At 39.2% G+C, this 24,497-nt stretch overlaps 1 protein-coding gene across 2 annotated transcripts in view; it reads left to right on the top strand.

Moving 5' to 3' along the window:
* UVRAG (UV radiation resistance associated) overlaps positions 1 to 24,497 on the top strand; it is an 85,127-nt gene that overhangs the window by 34,043 nt on the left and 26,587 nt on the right. For both annotated transcript variants that reach the window (XM_064410844.1, XM_064410845.1), the window contains exons 7-13: positions 3,033 to 3,138; positions 5,005 to 5,131; positions 6,058 to 6,142; positions 6,610 to 6,697; positions 7,260 to 7,320; positions 9,329 to 9,494; positions 23,914 to 23,992. In XM_064410844.1, coding sequence (XP_064266914.1) covers positions 3,033 to 3,138; positions 5,005 to 5,131; positions 6,058 to 6,142; positions 6,610 to 6,697; positions 7,260 to 7,320; positions 9,329 to 9,494; positions 23,914 to 23,992 — 712 coding nt within the window. The remainder of the gene's footprint in view (positions 1 to 3,032; positions 3,139 to 5,004; positions 5,132 to 6,057; positions 6,143 to 6,609; positions 6,698 to 7,259; positions 7,321 to 9,328; positions 9,495 to 23,913; positions 23,993 to 24,497) is intronic.

Raw genomic sequence — 24,497 nt, 5'->3', positions numbered from 1 at the left:
TAATCTGCCCCATCTCAGAAAGCTGCTGCTACAGGAATGGAAGTAGAACAGCAGCCTTGTGGAGCTCCACTTTCAATCAGTCAGGATGCTCAAGACTTTAAATGTCTGCTCTGCTTTCCGGTTCTTTCCCAGGCATCAGCATGGAACTGGCCTGATGTTGGACAATTGCAGAGCAGCTCTCAGGGCCCCAAGCAACAGCAGTAAATCTGTCAGTCATCACATTCCAGTTGCTCTGCTTCTGGCTGACAGTGGCTGGGAGCTGCTGCACACACTGAGTGACAACACTGTTGGCTAAACTATCCCTTCAAAAAGGCTGGAGTTTCTGCTCTAAGTGGCTTGGCTTTCCCAAGTGCTGGAGGAAATTTGGTAGCAGGCCAGTGGCCTCTTCAAGTCCTCAATTAGCTTTTAAAGCACTATGGAAGTGCTATTTTTAATAAAGTACTTTAAAAAATGAAGTTTTGGGCAATGTAGGAAGAATCCCACGTTGGCTGATGGCATGTAGGTGATGTAATCAGTTGGCTTACTGTTGACTGTTATTAAACCAAGCAGGATTGTACTCAAAGGACAGCTTGTGCTGACTAAGCTGTAGCACTGGACCTGCATTTAGCCTAGAAATGGAAACAAGATGTGGTCAGTCAGGGTTGAAGTTTCTCTTTGTTTATTCTGTATATGTTTTAATCCAGATTTATGGCCTCAGCTTGCTGATCTCCATTGTGCAATCATAATTGCTTCCACCAAAGTCTGCTTGTGCTGAAGTGATACTCAAAATTTCCATGTTGGCATTCTTAATAGCTTAGTTTGTATTCCCCTTGTTGGATGACCAAAGATTTCCACACGGGGCTTTTTTTTTGGCTGAGAAAAAAAATTCTGTTGATGGTTGCTGCTTTTGTGACATGAAGTCCCTACCATTTTAAATTTCTTAGAACAACAGTGGATGTACTGGGGTTGAGTCAACCAATATCAGTAATTTTTCTGTCTTGCAGTGTAAATGGCCCCATTTGGCATCAAGGCAGCAAAGTTTAACTGTGCAAGGAATGAGTGGATGATGCTTGGCTTAAAAACAAATAAATTTCTTACTAAAACCAGATTTGATTGCTGAATTATTTTGTATAGCAGTTTTTGTGTGTCAGAAATTTATATTTAGATACTGATTCACCCAATTGAACAAATATTTGACTAAATGTCTTGTTTTGAGAAGTCAGTCTCTGTAGATGTTTGTTCCTTATCCTTTGAGCATGCATAGGAGAACTTGGTTACTACACAGCTTGTAGGTTGTTAATGAGTGTTGATCAAATCACTGTGAGGAACTCACATGGCAAATGACCTTTCTAATAATTTCTCCATTATGTAAGTACTCTTTCAGTGAGCAGAACACATTCCAGGAGGTTTTGCTGCCTAAATGGAGGGTTGTGAAAACTTGTAAGACTGTCTCGTGATCACCTAAGGGACTAAATCAAGAATGTTCTTCCAGTGTTAAACTACATAAAGAGGAAGGGGAAATGTCATTCATTTATTACTTTTTACCAAAAAGTTTTATCTTGGATAAGGCTTTCTAATATGTAGAAGGAAAACATTCCAGATTTCTCTTTTTGGAAGGAGACAACTTGGAAAGTGTGGAAGTGGATGACATGACAGCAGAGCTCTGAGTGGTGTTCAGGATGGTCAGCAAACCTTGGCTTTGACCTGTGTAACCACATGTTCTGTAGCCAACAGCCTCAGGGTGCATTCACAAAGGGAGGTGTAAGAAGTAGTTCCCAGTAGGATCAGGGATTCCAGGAGGTCTCACTTCTTCATTAGGTATGTTTACACCAAGCCCTTGGGTGTTGCAGGACTGTTGCTCTCAGCAGTCTTGGCCCACCCCCTCAGCAGTCAGCAGAGCAGTATTTCTTCATATGGGGTGGCCCCTGACCAGCTCTGCAGCTGCTGGTGCTATGAGCAGTTTGAGAAACTCAAGAGAAACCAAAGAAATTACTTAGACTTTTGCTTTAAATTATGCTATTGCTGGTGTTTAGGAAAAGCAACAGTGTGAAGGAACTAAAGGCATCTGGTGACTTAAGTGTATTCATTTAGAACTGTAACATGTAAAAGTTCTAAACCACAAGACCTTGTTTATTAATATTATTAGCACTGTTTGTTTCCATGTACAGCTCCTCTTTTTCTAATAAATACAATAATTTCTAATCTGTGTTAATTTTAAGAAAGATGTTAATGTCTCTCTTAGACCTGTTTTTGCCATCTTTTTCCTCTGCCTGTTTTTGTTCCAATAAATACAGCAAATAATTGGTTTTCTCTCTTCACCCTGAAGCCAGGGCTAACAATCAGTAATGCATAATCATAATCTTTTAATATTTTCAAATGTGATTCAATTAAGAAACCTATGTTTTTGCTACAGAAGGACCCATAGCATAGTGGGAGATACTGAAGAATGTTTCATGTTCTTGGCTGGGTAGCTGTGTATTAGCTAAAGGATACTTGCACTTTTTCTAAAGCTGGCCTGTGTTAACCATGTTGTGTGTATCTATTTTCACGTTAATGGTGATTTAACTTAAGTGAGGTACCTGTAATTATCTGCTCTCTCACCTGCAGCCTGGTCAGTATCTGTTGAATTCAAAAATTGAAGAGGAGATTTTGATACTTGGTTGAATTTAAAGACTTGGAAGTTTTCTTCATAAACTCTGAAAGTTATCACAGAATGATTTGGGGTTGTGGAACCTTAAAGCTTATCCAGTTCCAACCCCCTGCCATGGGCCGGGGCACCTTGCACTAGACCAGGTTGCTCCAAACCCCATCCAACCTGGCCTTGAACACTTCCAAGGATGGGGCAGCCTCAGCTTCTCTGGGCACCCTGTGCCAGGGCCTCACCACTCTCACAGGGAGCAATTTCTGCTCAAGGTCCCATCTAGCTGTGCCTTCCTTATGCTTCCTCATTTGGTATTTTGAAATGGAAGTCTGAGTTTGCATTCCTGTTGCTGGTTCTGAGGTGTTTGCACATGTGGGGAACCTTTATCACAGCTGTAACTTTCTCCTTGCAGGCTCCACAGAGCTCAGTGTGCAATTAAACAGACTCAGGTAACTGTTCAGAAAATAGGAAGGGAGATTGAAGAAAAGCTGAGATGTACATCTACGAGGAATGAACTGGTATGTTGGATTTATTAAAACCTTATTTTGTGGGCTTGCTGAAGCATCTGACTGATGTCTTGACTGTAAACTTTTTTTTTAACACTTGAACTTGGAGTCTTTCTTTACACCTGTCATTTTAAATGGGAACTCATCTGAGAACTGTGTAATACCATCAGTTTGACTTGTGTGAGTTACTCAGATGGATTGATAAATTGGTTATCCTATTTTTACCTGTATTTTGTATAATCATGCTATCAAAGCATAAACATTGCACAGTGCACAAAAGAGGTCTTTCAGAAAAAAGAAACTTCTAATGATTTATATGAAACTTGACAGGAACCTGTGCTGGATTTAGAGTGAGGTGAGTCTATTGGCTGTATCTTCTTGCACCCTGACTCTCTTTGGATGAACAGAATTCATACAAATGCTGTCATTCAAGTGACATATTCATTTTAAACAGAAATTTTACTAGATCTTACAATGGCATTTGACATTTGGTTTTGCCTGCTCTCCTCCCCTCCCCTCCCCAGAGAAGTCTGTTGACATTAGTTTCTGCTTTCTGCCCAGAAAAGCTGATCTTGGTTCAAAGATGAGTTGACAGAATAGCAGTGGTTTGTGGTGACTTCATTATGTTGGTACTCAGTGGTATGTGTCTGGTGCCTTGTAAAGGACACATTTGCAGTGTGAAGTTAATTTATTGCTGTAAAGCAGATTCTGAATTGAGAGTACTCAGCTAAGTTCCAAAAGCGTCAAGCTGGTTCAAGGATTTGACAAAATGGGAAAAATGGGAGCTTTTTTACCCTCTGTAATTACAGGGGTTATGTTGTAGATGAAGAGGTGAAGAAGTTACCTTCCATACGGGGTAATATAAAATCTCTTGTGAGTCATTCCAACCCAGAGCTTCTTTGCCTTCTGGTATCTTGACTGTTTAACCATTACCTTTTCAGTTATGGATATGTTTGTTCCTCCTTGCAAAGGCCTTTGATTTTTAATATCTGAGAGCAAAACTATATCATACAATACTAGTATGTTTTTGATTGGAAGGGGCCTTAAAGCTCATCCAGTTCCAAGCCCCTGCTATAGGCATGCACACCTTCCATTACACTAGGCTGTTCCAAGCTCTGTCCAACCTGGCCTTGACCACTTCCAGGCATGGGGCAGCCACAGTTTCTATGGGCAACCTGTGCCAGGGCCTCCTCACCCTCACAGCCAATAATTTAGTTCCCAACATCCCATCTCATGCTACTCTCTGGCAATGGGAAGCCATTTCCCCTTGTCCTGTCATTTCAGGCCCTTGTCCAAACTCCCTCTCTGACTCTCTTGGACAACTGGGGCTCTAAGGTCTCCCTGGAGCCTTTTCTCCAGGCTGAACACTCTCTCAGCCTTTTCTTTGTATCCTCTTATTCTCATAATCCTGAAGCTGGGAATTGAATCTGATAGCGCAGCTTGAATATCGCCAACCTTCTTCCAGCTCCTGCCTTCACTTTGTATAGACTTGTTACTGCTCACCTTCCCTCTTGCTGGTGAGCCCTTTGCCAGGGAATGAATGCTCATCCTGCTGCGAGTGCTGTGCTGTCAGTTTTGATGTCCTGGTAAAGCACTATTCTTAATTTTTGGTCTGGGCTAAAGAGAGATGCATCCCACAGGAGGATCAAGCATTGTGACACACAGCTGCATTTCTTTCCTTCCAAAGCAGCAAAATTATTAGTCTTTGGGAATCTGTTGCCTGTGGTAATCTATGAACTCCATTCCTAAGCAGGTGCTAGTTTTGTCCTGTTTTTTCATTCTCTCCTACCACCTCTTTATGCAACTGCTTCTGTGCGGAGAAACTTTTTTATTTATTTATTTATTTATTTATTTTAAAATCTGTATTTCTTCCCTTAGAAAAAGGAGAGTGAATGTTTACAGTTGAAGATCCTGGTGCTGCGTAATGAACTGGAGCGACAGAAGAAGGCCCTTGGTCAAGAAGTAGCCTTGTTGCATAAGCAAAAAAGTACTTTGCTTGACAGAGGTATGTGTAGAAACCTTAGCCTAGTTTATGACCAGAATGAAAGTGCTGGTTTATTCTTTGTTTTCATTGTCTGGCTGCTGCTTGTGTTTTTTCTTTACCTGAAATTTGCAGCCAGGTGTAATTTCTTCACTCTATATTATACTGAGTTTTAGACAGTAGTTTCTGGTATCTTGTCTCTAAATAGTTTCTTACTCTGACACCTCTCCAAAGCAATCTTAAATCTGTGTTTAATTGACATTTTATGAGAACATCAGAAAATCTGCAGTATAGTACAGTAAACATTGCCATCATAAAGGGACTTCATGTCACAAGGGATGTTGCTGTACCTGTGATTTGGATTCAGTTTTAAGTATTAGAAGACAAATATCACTTCTAATCTTTTAATATGTGACAGATGAAACACTCGGTCATCTTGGTATCATCCTTTACAAGGAGGATATCATCCTGGGCAAGTCTCCTATAGTGAAATGCTGTATCACTGCCTCTTCAGAGTTCACCAAGACCAAACTATACACATACTTGATTTTGTTGGAGGATTTCTTTTGTTTTCAACGCTTAGTTGAGTCTAAAGTAATTAGTTACTGCTAAAAAGGATGTTTTTTACCATGTATTTTATTCTGGCTGTGCAAGTAATGGGATCCCATAATTGGATTACTGCACTGTGTGGTTGTGAGAGGAATAGGTATTAAAGGAAGGTGAAATATGATGGGTTGTATTTGGCTGGTGAATGGTGTGTAGTGCATGAAGACAGGTGTTCCTCCTGTGCTGTCTGACATTCTCTAGTTTGGGAGCATAATATAGAAAATGGGAGAGTAAGAATAAGTGGAGGATTGTTGCCAACATTTTGTCAGTATCTACTTTTAAAACTTTGGATAACTAAGAAAATATTTATTTTTTTTTTTTTCCTGATTCCTCCTGTTGCTTAGCAAATGCATTTGGGACTGAATACCAGAAACTTGAAGAGCATAATGAATCTTTATATGAATCAAGAAAGGAATGCACTGCTAAGAGGTAAAAGGACCTATGTTTGTTCTGTAACTGGAAAAAAAAAGATAAGCTTGAGAGCAAGCATTTGAAAATGGGACTTCTGGCACCAAATTCTTCCTTATGTTGCCCTAAAACTTCTGTTGAGATGTCCCTGCTACAATTCCTAGATATCTAAAGTGATTACCAGTGTCAAGTCTAGAAGAGAAGAAAACTAATGCTTGGTTGTATGTGTAGACTCTGATAGGAATTTCAGGTGTGTTTTAGTGTAAGACAGCTTTGTAATACCTGATTCTTGTAGTCAAAATATGTCTATAATGTTTGGTATGCCTGAAGACAAACATTAGCTTTGTGTACTGTATTTTTTTTTGGGTGGATTTACCTAACTTTGGAGGAGGTGATAATTGGAAAGCTGCAGAAGGGGTATGACAGCTTGATACCTTTATTTTGAGCTTTTGAAGAAAATAATAGTTTTGGAATCTCTTTCCCCAAAGAGAACAGTTTTTGAAGATAAATGCCCAGCAGACTATTCGATGCAAGCAGTTGCTGTCGGAGCTGTCCTACATCTACCCTATTGATTTGGTATGTTTTCAACATCCTGACAATCTGCTAAATGTGAAATGTAGTTCCTATTTATTACACTGAAAACAAATATTATGCTTTACTTGTGACAGAATCTGCTCTTTGCTCATTCTGTTTATTTCAGCTTTTTCTTACATTTGGTCTTTAGTTTACAAACTTTACAGGGAGGGAACTTATGCCAGCACCTCATACACAGTGCCCTCTATGAAAATAGAATAGCTATAATTTAATGGATGTTTTCCATTTTGTGTACCATTGCATAAAGTAATCCTAACAGTAGGCTGAGTGCACAGAAACATGTTAAAAAGTTGAGATATAAAATCTTCTATATAATGAATTAATATAAAGTTCTTTACTCTTTAAAAAAGTTGCATTTATTTTCCGAACTATGTGAGATGTGGATTAAAATACTGTGTCACTCACTCTAAGTTTAGTTGAATATTTAATGTTTTAAATTTTATTTTATTGTTTGTTAGCTTTGTTGTCATGTTTTATGCAGGTTTTGGTGTTCTGGATGTTATTGTTTCATGCTCACTTTCCACTGTTGATGTTAAATTTACAGAACAACCAAAAGGATTACTTTGTGTGTGGAGTCAAGCTTCCTAATTCTGAAGACTTTCAAGGTAGCTGCATATTCTTAATGTAGTTGTTACAGTTAACACTGCTTCTAAACTTTGTAGAATTAAGAAAACTGGTAGCAATAGCTTGGGGTCCAAATTTTTGACCAGAAAGATATAGACTAGAAAAAAACAGACAAATTATTTGTTGGTACTTCCTAGCTAAAGCAAAGGAGGTTCCTTTTGACTCTCAGTAAAGTACCTCTGTGTTCTAAGACTGCATATTGAAACACTGGAACAGGTTACCCAGAGAGGCAGCGAAGTCTCCATTCTTGGGGATGCTCAGAACCCAGCTGAACACAGTCCTGGAGACAACCTGCTCTGAGCCAGGGGTGAAGTGCCTTTTAAACTCAGTGGTTCTGGAAAATATTAGTGTCTGACCTAAAATTCCATTGGGGCTACTTTTAGTCCATAAATCTCGGTAGGGCAACAGGCATGAATCTCCATTTGGTTTACTGTCATTGCTGGTGAACTTGCCAAAAAAATACCTTGCAAAAAAAGCATTTGAACATCTCTGACAGTATGGAGTACTTTACAAGTGACCTTCTACTTCAACTGTCATCCCTCATCCTATTCCAGGAGCAAATATATCATGTGCCTGTGTGTATAACAGTTGTACAGGTAACTGCATGCATTCATGTACAAATGTTTGATGTGAACTGGAAATTCATTAAAATCTCCTTGAGGATTTTTTGCCCCCAGTACGTGTTTGCTCTATTTTCTTAAGCAAAAACCTCCATCAATTGTCTGACTCTTTAAAGCCACCCCATAGTAATTAACTTATACTAATAATATGTATATTGGATGCTCGAATATTGGAGGAATAACCTTTAAAACGAACTAATTTGTCAGCAGGACAAAAATCAGTCTATTGCTTTGTTTCCTTGATTGCACTAAATGTGGTAATGAACTCAGTTTGCTGACTCCTGAGGAATGAGTGATGTGCCATCTTCTGACCCATTTTCAGTTTCCTGGTATTAATTCATTGCAAAAGAATTACTAATTCTTTATCCAAGTCTTTAGAAGAATTGTATTGTGGGGAAGAAGTACTAAACATTCAATTTAGTGAAACAGGCAGTTAAATTTGAAACCCAGCTGTCTGGCATGGATCTTATCGCAGACTCAGTAGATAGTATCTTTTAAAAAACTAGTTGTCAAAAAAAATCCCTGGAAAACCAATTTGGTTGCAAATTTTGAACCTTTTTTACAAAATCCATTTTGACAGGGATGTAACTTAAATACATACATCATGACAGGCTCTGATAGAGCTCAGTATGGTTGTTGGATATCATTATAAGCTTTGTTGAAGGTCCTCTGTTCAGCTGGTTTCATGGATGCATCAGAAGGGATGACTATAATGCTGTCTATATCCTTTAAAAAAGAATTAAAAATAGAGAAAAGAGAAAGGAAAAGCCTTTATATGGCTAAAAGATGTAGTTTCAATTGCAAGATCTATGTGTATTCTTGGCAGGTGAAGCTTTAAGGTTGAAACTTTAAATGTCAAATTGAAAATTATACTTTTAAAAAATGGGTTAATCTAAGTTTTTCTGGCTATTGGCAGAGAACAGAGTTCATAGCCTGGGGTCAATGTCTCTCCAACTGATCTCACTTGTGAATAAAGTTGAGGAGGAATGCAGCTTTCTCCTGATCCCACTCACACGGGAGTGTCAACTCCATCTAGAGAAACGCAGAAATCTTAATACTTGAGTTTTATCTTGCGAATTTTGTTTCACTTTTCCCATCTCTTCTTCACCCTCCCCCATCTTGGCAGTATAGCTTTGAAAGTAAAATTTGCAGGAGAATAAACCATCACCAGTTTTCTGTGCCTCATCGCAAGAGGCAAACACAATACGGTGCAAACACTTGTAAAGCTCTCCAAAACGACACCAGGTCTCCTTCTGTCCTTGAGTTCTGACTTCTGAGAGCTACAGTAATTGTTGTTCTCTGAGCAATAAAGATGAATATTAGGATTCAGTGGATGCAATTAATGATATAATCTTTTTGTCATTGACAGCAAAAGATGATGGAAGCATTGCTGTGGCCCTGGGCTATACCGCTCACCTAATTTCCATGATATCCTTCTTCTTGCAAGTGCCACTCAGGTATCCCATAATTCACAAGGGCTCCCGGTCTACAATCAAAGACAATATAAATGACAAGCTGACGGAAAAAGAGCGAGAGTGAGTATAGTGTAAATTCACTGATCTACTGTCTTCAACAAATCAACACCAAAAAGCCCATCTTAAACAGTTTTGGGCAGTCTGAGATGATAAGGAATTTGAATTTATTTGTTACTGCCTTCAGTAGCTGTGGAATAGTTGTTGAGTTTCTCTTGTTGGAATTTTGGGATAGAATAGAGTAACTCAGCTTTGTTATTCTGGGTTTGTTGGGGCATATATGGCTTTGATTGGCATCCAGTAATGCTAGAAAAACTTAAATAGTGTTTGTTAGTGTTTCATGAGTTTTGGTTTCTATTTGGAAAACTTGCCTTTTATGTTTTGCTACGGGCTATGGGAATAAACTGCAGATAGCAGGTGTAGTTTCACTGGGAGGCTGCTGCCAGTGCCAGGATAGTGGTTGATAAATGGGAGAAAATAAATAGCTTTGTTTTACATAGAGTTTTTTAATCAATTGAAAAAGCACAGTAACCTGCCACCTACTATAAATCAACTGAATATTCAATGTAGAGCTTTTCATTTGTTCTGTAACATTGTCTTTGAATATGCAGCTACATTGTTACTGTTCTCCTTCTAGGAAACTGTCTTGCTGTCTTTAAATTCACTCTCTGAACGTCTTCTGCATTTTGGAACTTTGCTTATTTTCCCACTGTCTTGGCACCTTTGTGCTCTAACATGAAATTAGTGGCAATTACTGCTTAAGGTTCCCTTAAGCCACTGAACTGCCAGGAATGCAACACTGACCATTGGTGTGAGCCCAACTGCTCTGTTCAGATTCTGGGCAAAGTTTGCCCAGAGACTTTATGGACTACCCATCCCTGGAAATTTTCAAGGCCAAGTTGGATGGGCCTTGCAGCAGCCTGGTCTAACTGAAGGTGTCCCTGCCCTGGCTGGTGGTTGGGATGAGATGAGCTTGAAGTCCCTTACAGCTCAGGAATTCTGCGACCCTGTATGTGTGTATGGATGGCTGCAGTCAGGCTTGCAGCATCAGTAACTTCATTTTTCCACAAAAGTTTGAAAAAGAAGCAAAGGAAATGACAGGGGAATGAACTTGTGGAAAATAGCTGACAGGAAGCTCTATTGACAGGAAGCTCTATTGACAGGAAGCTGTGAAAAAAACAAATTCTTCTCTTTGAAATATGCAGTCAAAGTATTAGAATATTTTAACACTAATTCCTCACAATTCAAATAAAGATGGAAGGGTTTTGTTGTGCCTAGTTGACAGAATTTGGATGCTTGGAAGTGTCTGATTTCTCTCTGAAGGTTAGTGACTTTTGGCATGACGGGCAAGGTAATTTGCCTTAATATTTAAACTTGTCTTCCTGTTGTGACACCATAAAACACAACTATATAATTATGTCTTGCAAAGTATATTTGATACCATTTAATAACTTGTCTGAACACACTTCTGGGTACCTTAATAGAACATTGACCTGTTTTGCTTCAGTGTAGTTCTTGCAGCAGATGATCACGCTCCTTCTGGTACATCACTTTGAGAAGGGTTGCAAACTACAACATTTGTATCTAGAAAACAAATTTCTGAGTAGTAGAGCTCCTTGTGTGTGGGTGTGTAAAGATTACTTCAATTTCCTGTTCTCTCATACAGCTTAGAAGGTTTAGTCCTTCATGCTACAGCCTTCCAAACTCTTGTGACTTAATACTTGATTTCACAACAGATTTCTGGAGGGGAGAGTTTTTAGCTAAGCAAATGAATCCCTGTTGGGCTATTTACCTGTGTTGTGCAAGATTTTTTCAGAATTAGCTCTGGCTGGAGATGTTCTCTTCCCAGCTATTGGAGAAACAATCCTACCAGCTCCAAGGTTTTATGTCAAATGTCTTAAATTGCTGGGATCATGTTTCTCCCTTGCTCCTAATTGTGTTGAGCATAGCAGTTAACATACATTATTAGATTTCTTTATTTCAGTTACCTGTGTTTTAGCAGCTTTTTAAGCTCCAACATAAATTGTTGAGTAATTGCAGTAATGTAATGTAATCCCATTATTTGATCTTTACTATAACATATAGCATCCTCATTATTGACTGTCTTATACTTGCATACTTGGCTTTTATTTTATTATTTTTTCATTGCAGGGTGTTGGAGGTTAGGATTTTTCCTTTTTTTTTTTTTTTCTTTCTCAGGAAATTTTTCTCCCATTTGTTGTCTAAGAGATGGGAATGACAGATACTTAAGAGCGACAAAAGACATGGCCAGGGCTGGGGACAGGGCACAGTTTGCTTCTGTCTCTTACCTGGGAGGTTTTCTCTTGGAAAATGCAGTGGTACTGAGAGACCTGGCTGGGAGTTAGGGGCTGGGCTCCACTCTCACCGTCTCTCTGAAGATCAGACTTTGGTTTTGGTGGTTTTGTGCCGGGAGCCGCCAGTGCCCCTGCGGGCTGTGACCATAACTGCCCCGAAGGGGAAAGTGCTCAGCGGCCAAGAGGAGGCTGTGGTTGTGTTTCTGTTTTTGGTTTGTTCTTGCTGCTGCTGTTGTTGTTTGTTTGCCGTTATACATATATATATATATATACTAGTAAAGCCCTGTTATTCCTTTTTCCATATCTTTGCTGGAAAGCCCTGTAATTTCAAATTTACAGTAATTTGGAGGGAAGGGGTTCATGTTTTGCATCCCAGTAAGGTTCCCACCTTCCTTGGCAGGCGCTTGTCCTTGAAGCCAAGACACAGGGTTTCTCTGAGTTCCTTATTAGGAATTTCTAGAAATTGTTCGTTGAGGGAAATAGCTGAGGTTTTCGCTCAAGAGCAAATTCCTAAGTACAGGTGTTTGTTTTTAAAGTCATACTGTATAAAGGTGTTACTACACTTTCAAGTTTCTTTACTTACTTTTCTAAGCCCTCCTATTGAGCTGGTTAAATATTTTGAGAGCTTTTAGAATGTAACTTCTGGGAAATGCTTCTTCAGATTGGTTTACTTGGATGATCCAGGTCACTTCTATGAGGACCTTGAGAATTCACAATTTTTCTCTGTTACATTGGGACTTTGAAGTAGGAGGTTGTGGTGAGAACTTAGCTCTTGTCTGGCCATAGTACTGAACTTAGAATGAAGTACAGAGTGACTACCAGTAGCATATAGTATATGGTCAGCTTTGTAATTATAGAGATATTAGTGTTTGTAATCTGCTTAATAACTGTTCCTCTCTTGTATTCCAAAACCTGGTTTTGGTACTACCAAAATGCTCTTAAGTTTTCTCCTATGATGTCTACTTGTATGAATTTTTGAATTACCATGTTAAGACAAGAATCTGATTTTGACAAAATTTCTCATTAACTCACTTCTTCAGTGGTCTCTTTCAGCATCTCCAGAGTGCATGCAATATGTAGGAAGAAAGAATTCTCAGAAGTTCTGGAGTCTGAAAGATTTCAAAGCAATGAGTGCACTTTGAGTCAGTTTGCAGAGAACACCATGTTTGACAGGAGCATTGACCTGCTGGAGGGGGCAGGAACACTCTGCAGAAGGATCTGGACAGGCTGCACTGGTGGGACAAGGCCAGTTGTATGAGGTTCAACAAGGCCAAGGGTTGTATCCACCCTTGGCTCACCACAATCCCATGAAACACTGCAGGTTTGGGGCAAAGTGGCTGGAGAGCTGGGAAGGGCCCTGGGTATGCTGATAACTGTGGCTGAACATGAGCCCAGGTGAGCAAGAGGCCAATGGCACCTGGCCTGTACCAGCAATGATATGGCATCAGCCCCAGGGCAGTGACTGTCCCCCTGTGCTGGGCACTGGTGAGGCACTTCTAATCCTCACTGTCTCCCAGCAAGACAGACATTGAGGAGCTGGAGCACGCCCAGAGATGGGGATGGTGTTGGGGGAGGGTCTGGAGAGGCTGAAAGAGTTGGCGGAGCTCAGGCTGGAGAAGAGGAGGCTGAGGGGGGACCTTTTCACTTTCTACAACTCCACAGGAGGGTGGAGCCAGGTGGGGGGGTTTCTGTTCCCAGGTAGCAAATGACAGGGTGAGACGAAACAGCCTCAAATTGTGCCAGAGAAGTTTTAGGTTGGATATTAGGGAACATTTCTTCCCTGAAAATGTTGTCCAGCCTTGATCCTCTCTGGTACAGTGGTGGAGTCAACATCCCTGGAGTGATTTAAAAGCCATGTGGATGTGCCACTTGAAACATGGGTTAGTGGTGGCCTTGGGAGTGCTGGGCAAGTGGTTGGATTTGGGATGTTCTTAAAGATCTAAGAACCTTAATGATTCTGTGATTCTATGGATATGTAATTCCCAAATTAAAGCTACTTAGACAGCAGCATGTTCCTCTCTCCAGTGATGAACAAGTTTGCTTGCAGAATAAATCACCTAAATTCTTTGGCAGTGTTCTGGTGGAACTGAAACCTAACACTTCATCACATGCTCAACAACAGAGTGCGAATGCTAAGATGAAACTATTTCTGATATGTTCTGAGACTGTGTTTCTCAAGCCCTGTATTTAATGCTTCTGTTAGTCTGCTCCCAGATTTTAATAAAGAATGACTCCCAGCTTAGGGCAAAATAAAGATTGTTGTGTCTGGAGTGAGACATACATTGTGACATTCCCTATGCTGGTGTTGCTGCTCATGTTACAGTGTTTTTGAGTGTAAACAGGTTGGAAAAATATATATATATATTCCTCTAAAAGGAAAAATAGGGTTTTTTAAGTTTCATCACTTTTCTGGTTTGCTTTGTATATCTCGACAAGTGAAATGCACATTCAAACGAATTCTTTATGTTGAATTTTTGAGCTATCACTCCTACTATGTCTCTTCAAGATTTTCAAGAGCTCTTACTTCCCTGCTAGGTAATTTGGAGCTGGAAACTATTTCAAGAAATAGTTTTACTAACATTATTTCTCTGTAATAATAGTACAGAGAAATCAAATAGTACATACAATCTGATGAATGCTACACCTTCTTCCCAACAAAATGTGTTAAGGGTGGGACTAGTAGGAGCAGTAGGAAGAAAGTTGCCACTTCAGTGTCATACTTCAGGTTGGGGAAAAAATGAAGGGGTAGAAAATGGCAACTGTAAAGGTTTCTTTGGTATTTTGTAATTTAGAGAAAGACTATTTTTTTCCTTTCACTGTGTGTGACAAGCACAGGCAGCAAAGGCCAAAGGATTCAAACAGCTACTGTGCAAGTCTTGGGCATGTACATTGAGGCATCTGGCAAATTTGCAGTTGTTTTATGACTTTGATGTACCTCAGGAACCAAAAGATGTATGAAATGGTGTAAGGGGGAGTGAAATTAAGGATGCTACTACCATTGGTTACTTGTCCTGTCTAAATTCCTTTTGTTGTCATTAAAGTAGGAAACATCTGTCTATTGTAATACTGGGCCCTCATAGAAAACTAACAATATAGCTAAAAGGGATAGGTTTGCTCTTGAAATAATTTCCTGAAAACTATTTTTTTGAGTTGGAGTTACACCTCAAATTTGTCTTTTTATGCAGCTGACCTTGAACATTATTGAAAACCTTAAGCATGCCAGAAGATTGCAGTGATTAGTCCGTTTTTGTCTTGATGTTTGATTTCTCTAGGTGCTGATACTTTGAAGGCCAGTTTGAATTCATTGCTGTAGCCCTTGTGGGAAGGGCAAATGTATAAATAAAAAACTCAGGTCACCCTTCCCTGGGATGGTGCAGACTTGTTGCAACTGAAGAGTGCATAAAGCATGAATCAGAGGTGCTCTTCTTGGGTCTTCAAAGTGGTTCTGGATTCCTTAAGGAGGGAAAGCATTGAGTAAGTTTATTTTAGTTGATGTGCAAGGTCTGCAGCACCTTTGCCATGTGGGGAGTGTTTATGCATCTCCACAGTTTGTTGACTGAACCTTGAACTCAAACCCCAGCAGACTGGATTAGTCCAGTTTGGGGTGCTTTTCATTTTTTTAGGAAACCAAATTTCAGAGAAGATTAAATAAATCAGGCAGGACATATTTAGAATCTGCACATACTCAATCAATTATTTTGGTGTATTGTGTTGTATTTTAGACCTACTCATTTTCACTGCTCAGAAAAACTGGTATGTTGTGTGTGGTTCATGCAGTGTTAAATCATGGAAAGTGAGTTACTGACAGTGGAAGTTCTGATGTAAAAAAAATCAGGATAAAATATGAATAAAGCATACATATGGGATTCCTTGCCAGTTCTGCTCCAAAAATGCTTCCAAATTATCTTTCTCGATGTATTATCTTTAATTTCTTTGAAGTGTGGCAAACTGGATTTGCAAGTAAGTGGAGATAAGTGTTGCTGAATTGGCCTATGGATAATTTTGGAGCATTTGCAATCCACTTGTTGAATGAGCATAAGCTGTAAGTGATCCCCCTTATTGTGGCTGAACGCCAGTTTGGAAGAATGGGAAAATAAGGATTTCAGCTGCAGTAGACTTAGTACAACACCACTAAAGTTGTTATTGCTCTGTGCCTGGTAACAGATAAGTCACTTGCAAACAAAGCAGTCTGAAAAATCAGAATACAAGCATGTGAAGAATAACTTTTCACTGACGTTAAGATTTTCCAACTCAATTGACACGTCTTTAATCATATTTGGTACTTCGGCTGAGGTAATGAAATGGCAGCTTTGGGAAGAAATCTTGGCAAACTTAGATGCAGGGAGATGGTTGCTTGAGAAATCTAATAGCTATCAAAGAAAAGTTGATTCTTTGGGGCAGATTGAGTGTGTGTTAAGGGTTCAACTGTATTGCTCAAAGAAAGCTTTTTGCCATGAACTTATCTTGAACTGTATTTTTACATTATACAATTCTTTAGGATATTTAGCTAGAATCCTGGCTTATTTGATTCTTGATTAGCAAAACAATACTTTTGCCTTCATTGAGTCAGCAGATATTGCTGTGGATAGATAAAGAATTAGATCAGGTGTTGTTTAATGAATTTAGATAATGTTAACACCGTTTCTGGGAACTGGAAGTTTTAACATGCTCCTGGCCAGTCTGAGAAAGCAGATTTTGTTTACTGCAGTATATGAGACTACTGACCCCAGACATCTGAGACCAGCTGAGAAATGTTTCTGTGAAGACATACTAGTCTTAATTTACTCCCATTGGAACACTGTACTCCTGTTGAGATTTTTTTTTCCAAAACATTACTTCATTTTTTAAAATAAGCAGGGACTTGACCTCTATAGAGTGTCTTCTGGTTAAAAATGATTCTTCAGTGGCAGTGAGATTTAAAGTTCTGATAGCGAGGTTGTCTGCTCTGTCCTTGCAGATAGTCCATGTATTGTGACATTCATCATGGCTTGTATGGTGCAAGCCTTGAATCCAAGCTGAACTATGTCATGGAAATGTCTAATTTACAAAAAGCCATCAGTGTAACTGGCTCCATAGATTCTTTGCTGTGATTTTGAGATGTTTGAAATCATTTGCTGAAGCAATAAAATGATACCCTCTTGTACAAAGTGGGGACTGTCTTGTCAGGAGCTGCCTGACTTTCATCATCTGGATCTTTGCTTTTATTTTCTTTCTACAGTCTGTACATATTGAATCTATCATGCATTCCCCAAGAGCAAGGTCACAACAGTTACACTTATCACAGAAAGATGCTTCTGCTTTTGATTATCATCATCTGAACAGTTCAGAAAAGCATTTTGAAAATACATTTCATAGGGTTTAATGTTTTATTTCCCCAGTAAACAAATTATTTATTTATTGTATAAAGCTTGAATGGGGATATGCTTTTTTCCTCATGGCAGTCTGTATTTTTGTCATCAAATTTGTTTTACAAGCATAGCTTTTTCTGATAAGTAGGAACTCAAAACCATATAGTAATCCAGTCTGAATTTGCTTGTGATTGGTAACTCATATTTCTGTCTTAATCTGTAATTAAAAGCAAAATGCATGCTTGTAATCCTTTCTTATGTATTTTCATTTAATTTTGGGTCTTCTGCAGGGGATCTGTGCAGTCTGCTCTGAAGCTGATAGAGTTGTGGTGCAGCTTATCTGAGACGGAAGCAGGTTTTAAAGGTGTGCAGCCAAAGCTTCTTGTGCCTTGATCTTCAGGTGGAGTGCTAAGATGTTAGGAATGCTGGATATTTTGGTGCTTGTGGCTCTTGAGCAGTTTATTTGTCCTAGTATTTGATTTTAAGTGTCCTGAGAAATTGTGATTTCAAGTGGGCTGTCTGGACAGTGGTCCTTCTGACTTAAAAGGCTTTCAGGGTTTAATTTCTTCTGGTTTAGGGAAGCCCCAGGACTTTTAAATAACACAAGATTCCTTCTCTGTATACGACATTCCATTACAGTGAGCAAACAAGGTGTGGTAAGGTTGGAGGGAAAACACTTGTTCTTTCCTCCCCTGCCTGCCCCCCTTGCAGACCCCAAAAGGGGGTGAAGCTGAAATAAGTCAAACGTCAGTAAATATTTGAACCTTTTCTTCTGCACTCCTCGTACTTCAGACATATCAAACAAGAACTTGTGGCTTTTTCAGGCCATTATCTTACCTAGATTGTGCTATTTAGTCCTGTCCTTGTATAGAGTGTCCTATCCATGGTCTAAAGCTTAAAACTAATTTTTTTTCTTAACTGACCCATTTTTAATAGTGTTGTGTGAGACACAGTTGTTCCCCCAGATCTGGTAGATGACTCTGCTATGACATGAGTGACTTACAGTCACAGAAATTACATCAGTTCTTTATCTGTATGGTAATGAATAACTGGGTTTCAGCTGCATTTTGCCAAGTCTGTGCTGCAGCAACCTCTCTGCAGTCATTCTGCTTACTGTCCTTGAGAATGAGAAATGAAAGAAAAAGCTAGGTTGAGTTTGTTCTCTGATAAATTTGACACAATTGGGCAGGAAGTATCAAAGATAGTATAAATATAGTCATGTGAAAATGCAGTGGTGTCAGCTTCATTTAATCTTCGGATTAAGATTCCAGTCTGCACTTAACTACTGGGTAATGTCTTGATGTCGAAATGGACAGCAGTGATGATTGGTATTCTCATGATTTGGAATTGTGACCAGCCCTGTTTAACTTCTAAGTCAATGACATGGACAGTGAGATGGAGTTTGCCAGTGACACCAAGCTGTATGGTGCTAGAGGGAAGGGGTGGCAGAGGGACCTGGACAGGCTGAAGGGTTGGGCTGTGCCAGCCTTGTGAAGTTCAAGCAGGCCTGGTGCAAGGTGCTGCACTGGGATCGTAGCAATCCCAAGCACTAGTTCAGGCTGGGTAGAGAATGGATCGAGAGCAGCTCTGAGGAGAAGGACAGCTTGGGAAAATGGCTGGATGAGAAGCTGGACATACCCTGGCCATGTGTGCAGGCACCCAGAAGTGCCCGTGTGCTGCGCTGATCCCACAGCATGGGCAGCAGTGAAGGGGGAAATTCTGCTCCTCTGTCCTGCTCTGGTGAGACCCCACCTGCAGAGCTGCCTCCAGCTCTGGGGTCCAACATCAGAAGGATGTGGAGCTGCTGGAATGAATCCAGAGAAGGCCAGAGGGGTGCTCCAAGGGCTGGAGCCCCTCTGCTCTGGAGGCAGCCTCAAAAACAGAATGCTCCAAGGAGACCTGAGAACTCTTTCCAGTGCATAAAGGGGCTCCAAGAGAGCTCACAGGCATTTTAGGCAAGGGCCTGGAGTGATGGGACAAGGAGGGATGGCTTCCCACTGCCAGATATCAGGGTTAGATGGAATATTGGGAAGAAATTCTTCCCTTTGATGGTAGGGAGGCCCTGGCAGAGGTTGCCCAGAGAAGCTGAGAAGCCCCATCCCTGGAAACACGCAGGGGCAGGTAGGACAGGGCTTGGAGAAACCTGGTCTAGTGGGAGGTGTCCCTGCTCATGGTAGGAGGTTGGAACAAGATTGGTTTTCAGGTCCCTTCCAACACAAACCATTTTGTGATAATTAAGTGTTCCTAAAACATAACTGTCCTAATTTAGCTTATAAAGCTGCAAATATTACTGGTCCTTAAAGTCCTGAATCACTTGGAAAGTTAAGGCTATGTAACATGATTCCAAACTAGATTTGGAATTTAGATTTGCCAAATGAGATGTAATACGATATTTAAATTGTGCCAGACTTTAGTCTGTGCAAGACAGTTGGATGTGATGTGTAAAAACCATTATTTTACTGACTTCTTCCCTTAAGAGCTTTCTGAAGTACAGATTAAACTTTGAGACTTTAATGTAATTTGGGCTATGGCAGAGGTCTGAACCGAAGAGAGAGTAAAAGATCTAAAACATATGGTGTATTACCAAAGTAGAAGCAGGTGAAAGCAGTTAAAAATGAAGCAATTTCATAAGTATTAAAAATAGTTTGTGTTAAAGGCAGGTGGTTATAGACAATAAAAGTGGGCCATCAGTATATTGGTACATATGTGATATTTCTGGATGCAGAATTCATAAATCACAGAACACAACAGTAAATTTATTTGGATTTGAATTCTTAAGAGATGCTTGAGGTCTGAAATAAATGTATGGAATAAGGATTCTTTCAACTTTTCCTAACATTTGCCATCTGCCTGAGCCAGGAATCCTGCAGTGATTTCCTTGAGTGTTCATCAAGCACCAAAGTGACTATTTGAAACAGCTAAAGATGAGCTAAAGATACGAAATTAAATGAGAGCCTGATGGCTGATGAGTACTTGTTGAGGGTCAGCTGGAAAAAGTAGGACAATGAAGAGTTTTTAGTGATTAGAGTAGAATACTTAGCACAATTTATTTGAGTTGTAAGAATGGTCTAATGCTTACAATACCACAAGTAGTCTAATCATCATTGTAGTTTTGAAACAGGCCTCTGGTTTTCCAGAATAATATCTGTGAGCAGCTTTAAAAGATCTCTTTTTCTGTAGTCACTTATCTGGATTTTAAATATGTCAGTACTGGTTAGCAGTTTTGGTTCAAGACACTATATTAGGAAATTGTTGCCTATGCTCTTACCAAAGCCAGGGGTTTTAAAAGTCAGTAAGGGAAGGGTTGCAATCCTTTCTTTTGTTAAGAAGTCATTGGTGCTCCTCATAAGGAAAAAACCCCACCAGAATAGATTATGGATATGAACTGCAGGCATCACACCTCAAACCGTAAATATGAAAATGAAAAATCCTTGCTTTTTCTCTGTCTGCACCTGAAATTTCTTGGTTTTACTTTCAGCAGCACATGAGCACAGTCTTCATTACATCTTGAATCATGGAAAAGATTTAAATTAACAATGGACGGTGACTTAAACAACCTTCTGTTCAGCTGTTTGCATGAGTCAACTGGAGTGGAAATGCTCACAACCAGCCACCATTGGTTTTTCATATTGACTGGAAACACCATCTGGTTCAAATCAGTCTAGTGTGCAGCTTGGATCACTCTTATCCAGAGTTCTCCACCTTCTGAATTCAGAGTGGGGCTTGTTTAATTTCAGCATCTTTGTCACAATTCTCTTAGATCCTAAACCCACCTTTACGCATGCCTGCTGGCTGATTATTCCCTTAATCCTGGTTCTTATTGCTTCTCCCCAGTACAGGCTCCTACCTTGCTGACATGTCTTGAAAGCAGTGGGAATACCAGGTACAGAAACAGCTCCAAATGGAGTAAACCTGTTACAAGTTACTAAACATGGTGGATTTTTTCTTGCATCAGGTTAATTTTCTCTAAATCAGGATCTTCTTTACAAATCACTATTAAAACTATCATGGCTGCATTGCCTGTCTCTTTATATACAGAAATAGATCATCTTCTGTAAACTCAGGGTGTGTTAGCACTGTATTTTAAGAAGTCTACATGCTATTGAAATATCATACTCCGTAGCTGTATGTAAATGACAGCATATTTTTACATGCTAACCCTCACTGAGCAGAAGCTGTTTTGTTCATATTCCTGACTGTTCACATGGCAGATGCATGGTTTCCTAGAGTGTGTAAGTGCTACTCCGAGGAGGACCAGAGCTCAACTTCTGAGCTCTGTTCTGAACTGAGAACAAATTTCCAACACTTGATAACTTCTCTCAGATAATCTTTTCTATTGATTATAGGAAGGGTACCTGTAGCTTGTGGTTTTTGGTTTTTTCCACTAAACATATCACACTTGTTCAAATTTTTTTATCTCAGAATAAGTATCTGTGTTTTGCTTTAAAGGAACTTAGTGATTTTTTCCCCAAATATATCAGCAAGAATGGAAAGAAGGAGGGTGCACTTCGGAGTAGAATAGATGGGCGGATGCCATTTTGAATTTTATTATGCATTTTGTGATTATAAAAACACTGAAATAGTGTTTTTGAAAAGTATTTTGTATAACTAAATCCTTACACAGCAGACTCAGCTTTGCAGCATGACAAAAGGAGAGATTAAGCTTACAGTCAATGCTTTTCTGTGGAGTGGGCAAGAAGAATTTCACACAGGGAGGCAGCAGTTCAAGTTGGGTTCAGTTACACTCACTGAAGCACTATATACAATGTTTGGGTTCCTCTCCCTTTAGTGTAATGCTTGTGATCAGGCTTAATGGGCAAGCAAGATAAAAAGACAGAGGCATAAAACCTAGTAATATTTTTCTCTTGAGTCATAAATGTGTGTATGCAGAGACATCCACTGGCAGTGTCAAGACTTCAATTTAAGTGAGTATGTTGTGAAAGCTGACCTGAGGATGTACGTGGTTTAAAGCCTTTCAAGATTAATTAGTGGAAGTGAGAGGATAGAAATCTGAATATTGGCAAAGAAGCAGGATCAACGTGATAAGCAGAAAAGCCTGATTTTCCCCTTTAAAAGCATCTCTGTGTGGGAGATGTCAGTGAGCACCATATACCAGTTTTTACCCCTTTCTATACTGCATGGATCAGAGAGCTCTGTGTCTAATAATAGAATGCATGGCTCCTGTTACCAGTGACTTCATGAAATGCTGTCTTCTAGGGAAACATGGTTTGTATTCCTAATGGTGCTTTTATTGTAAAAAATTGGTTAGTTTTAGACTGTTAATTGTAAAGTTATTCCTTAAATCTAACCCTTGCTCTGTTTGGGTAGTGTAATTGGAGATATTGAAATGAATTCCTCTTGCTTTGTATTTTGCACTTAGAATAATGTGTTGCAGAATTTTTTGTAGCATTTAGGAAAGTTTCATTTCCTTGCATGGGGAACTAGTTGGATTTATAGATCTATTAAGTAAGGTTAGCTCTGTGAATATATAGTATTCACAGAGATTTTAATGTTCCTTGGCTTAAAGAGACCTACCAAGTTTGAAAGTAGCAGAAAACCTGAAGCTGACATCTCAATATTTGATCTGCTGTAATCATGACTTGTTAACCTTTAGCTTTAATGATACTATGTAATTCTTAAAATTACAAATGTACTCTCCTATGGGGCTGATGGATGATAAAATTCACTTTGCCTAATCACCTCTCCAGAATATGTGTTGTTTCTAGTAGATATTGATCTCCTGTATTTGTTATCTTATATTTGAGAGAGACTTTAGTTTCTGCTGTGGGTAATTCCTTCAGCATCTTGATGAGGAGCTGCAGGACACGGTTCATGAAAAGGCAGAAACTTGATTCATGCTGTAGTTCCCATAAAAAATAAATTTTAGTTTGTTCTAAGGTTGCTGAATTGACCATGATGACCTCAGAATCTCTGGTGCTGAGGAGGAGGCAAAAGACAGTCCTTAGAAGTACAGTGTGCAGCTGTTAAAGCTGTTTGAGAACTGCTTCACTTAAGCAGAGATTCTTTAAGCAGATGTATAAAACTATATTCTTTAAAGCAGAAACTGTCAAAGAGTTTCAGTATTTAAGGGACTAATGTTTTAGTTCTCTTGTCTCATGCAGCAGTGCCATGCTATGTTCTTACAAGCTATTTGATACATTTGGGCATTTTAAATGTTGAGCAGTATTTATTATGTAGAAAAAAAAAAGATTGCTAATAAAATGTGTGCAAGGGCTATAGTGACCTATGATGCTGTGACTCAAGCCTTTGGTGCATGTGTGAAGTTTGTTGAAAGGAATCACTTCTATTCTGAATGTTGTTCTGGTAAGTGAGCCTGCAGATTTCTTCTCTGTGTAAAGGGCTTTGTGCTCTGTCAATCACAGGATAATGATCAAAAGAGAACAACTTTTTGAAAATATTCTTTCTGTTTGGAAATGAGCTAACCAAGTGTGACTGACTGAATGCAGAGGGATAACGTGGGATCTGAAATTGTGCTGTGTGCTTCTGAAATTACACTTTGATTAGTGAGAGGGATGTTGCAGCCCTGGGAGATTCATAAAGTGTCTTTTAAAAACCTGTAATACTTTAAAAAATGGAATTCCATAGCTGGGTTTTGGCATCCATTGTTAAATGCTGATTGACTGGAGTTGCAGAGGTTTCCTAAATACATCCTATGGAGGGGTTCCTGGGAGACATCAGCAAAGGAAGCTTTTTAAATTTTTACCTTCTCAGAAAAGGAATCTGGGGCTTTTTGAAGTTTACATAAGCATCTGAATAATTTCATCTTAAATACTTCCCCCCCCCTTTTTTTCCCACCAGATTTCCTTTATATGCAAAAGGAGGGGAGAAGCTTCAGTTTGAATATGGAGTTTACCTTCTCAACAAAAATATAGCACAGGTTAGTACACCTGAGATTATTTTTTATTATTATTTATATGTATTCTCTGCTTGGTGTCAGTATGATGTAAATGTGCATGTGCTGTCCTGTGATGCTGCTCTCTGTGATGAAAGTCTGTGAACTAAGAAAAATATCCTTGAAAACATAATTTTCACTTATCTTCAGCACTGTGCTTGAGATTTTGTTCTGTGGTGCTTAAAGAAGCACTTACCAGATAATAATGAATCTTTTCCTTTTCAAATAGTACATTCTATGAATCTATAGATGCCACACTGTTTTGAAAACTGTAAATATTCTCAGATTTTTTTTATTCTGTCACACTTGAAGATCTATTTGTGTAATTCTTGCTCATGTGTCTTTAATTTTGCTGTATTATTACTTCAGCTAGTACTCTACCCTTACAAGAAAACACAATACATGTAAAATATGAAATATCGCAAATGTGTGACTTTTATTTAAAAAGTTCTGTAATCAACCTTCCTTCTTTTTAATTTATTTTTAAAAA

The sequence above is a fragment of the Passer domesticus genome, chromosome 2, assembly GCF_036417665.1.
Source record: "Passer domesticus isolate bPasDom1 chromosome 2, bPasDom1.hap1, whole genome shotgun sequence".
NCBI classification, from domain to species: Eukaryota; Metazoa; Chordata; class Aves; order Passeriformes; family Passeridae; genus Passer; species Passer domesticus.
This window is presented reverse-complemented; position numbering and strand designations above follow the sequence as displayed.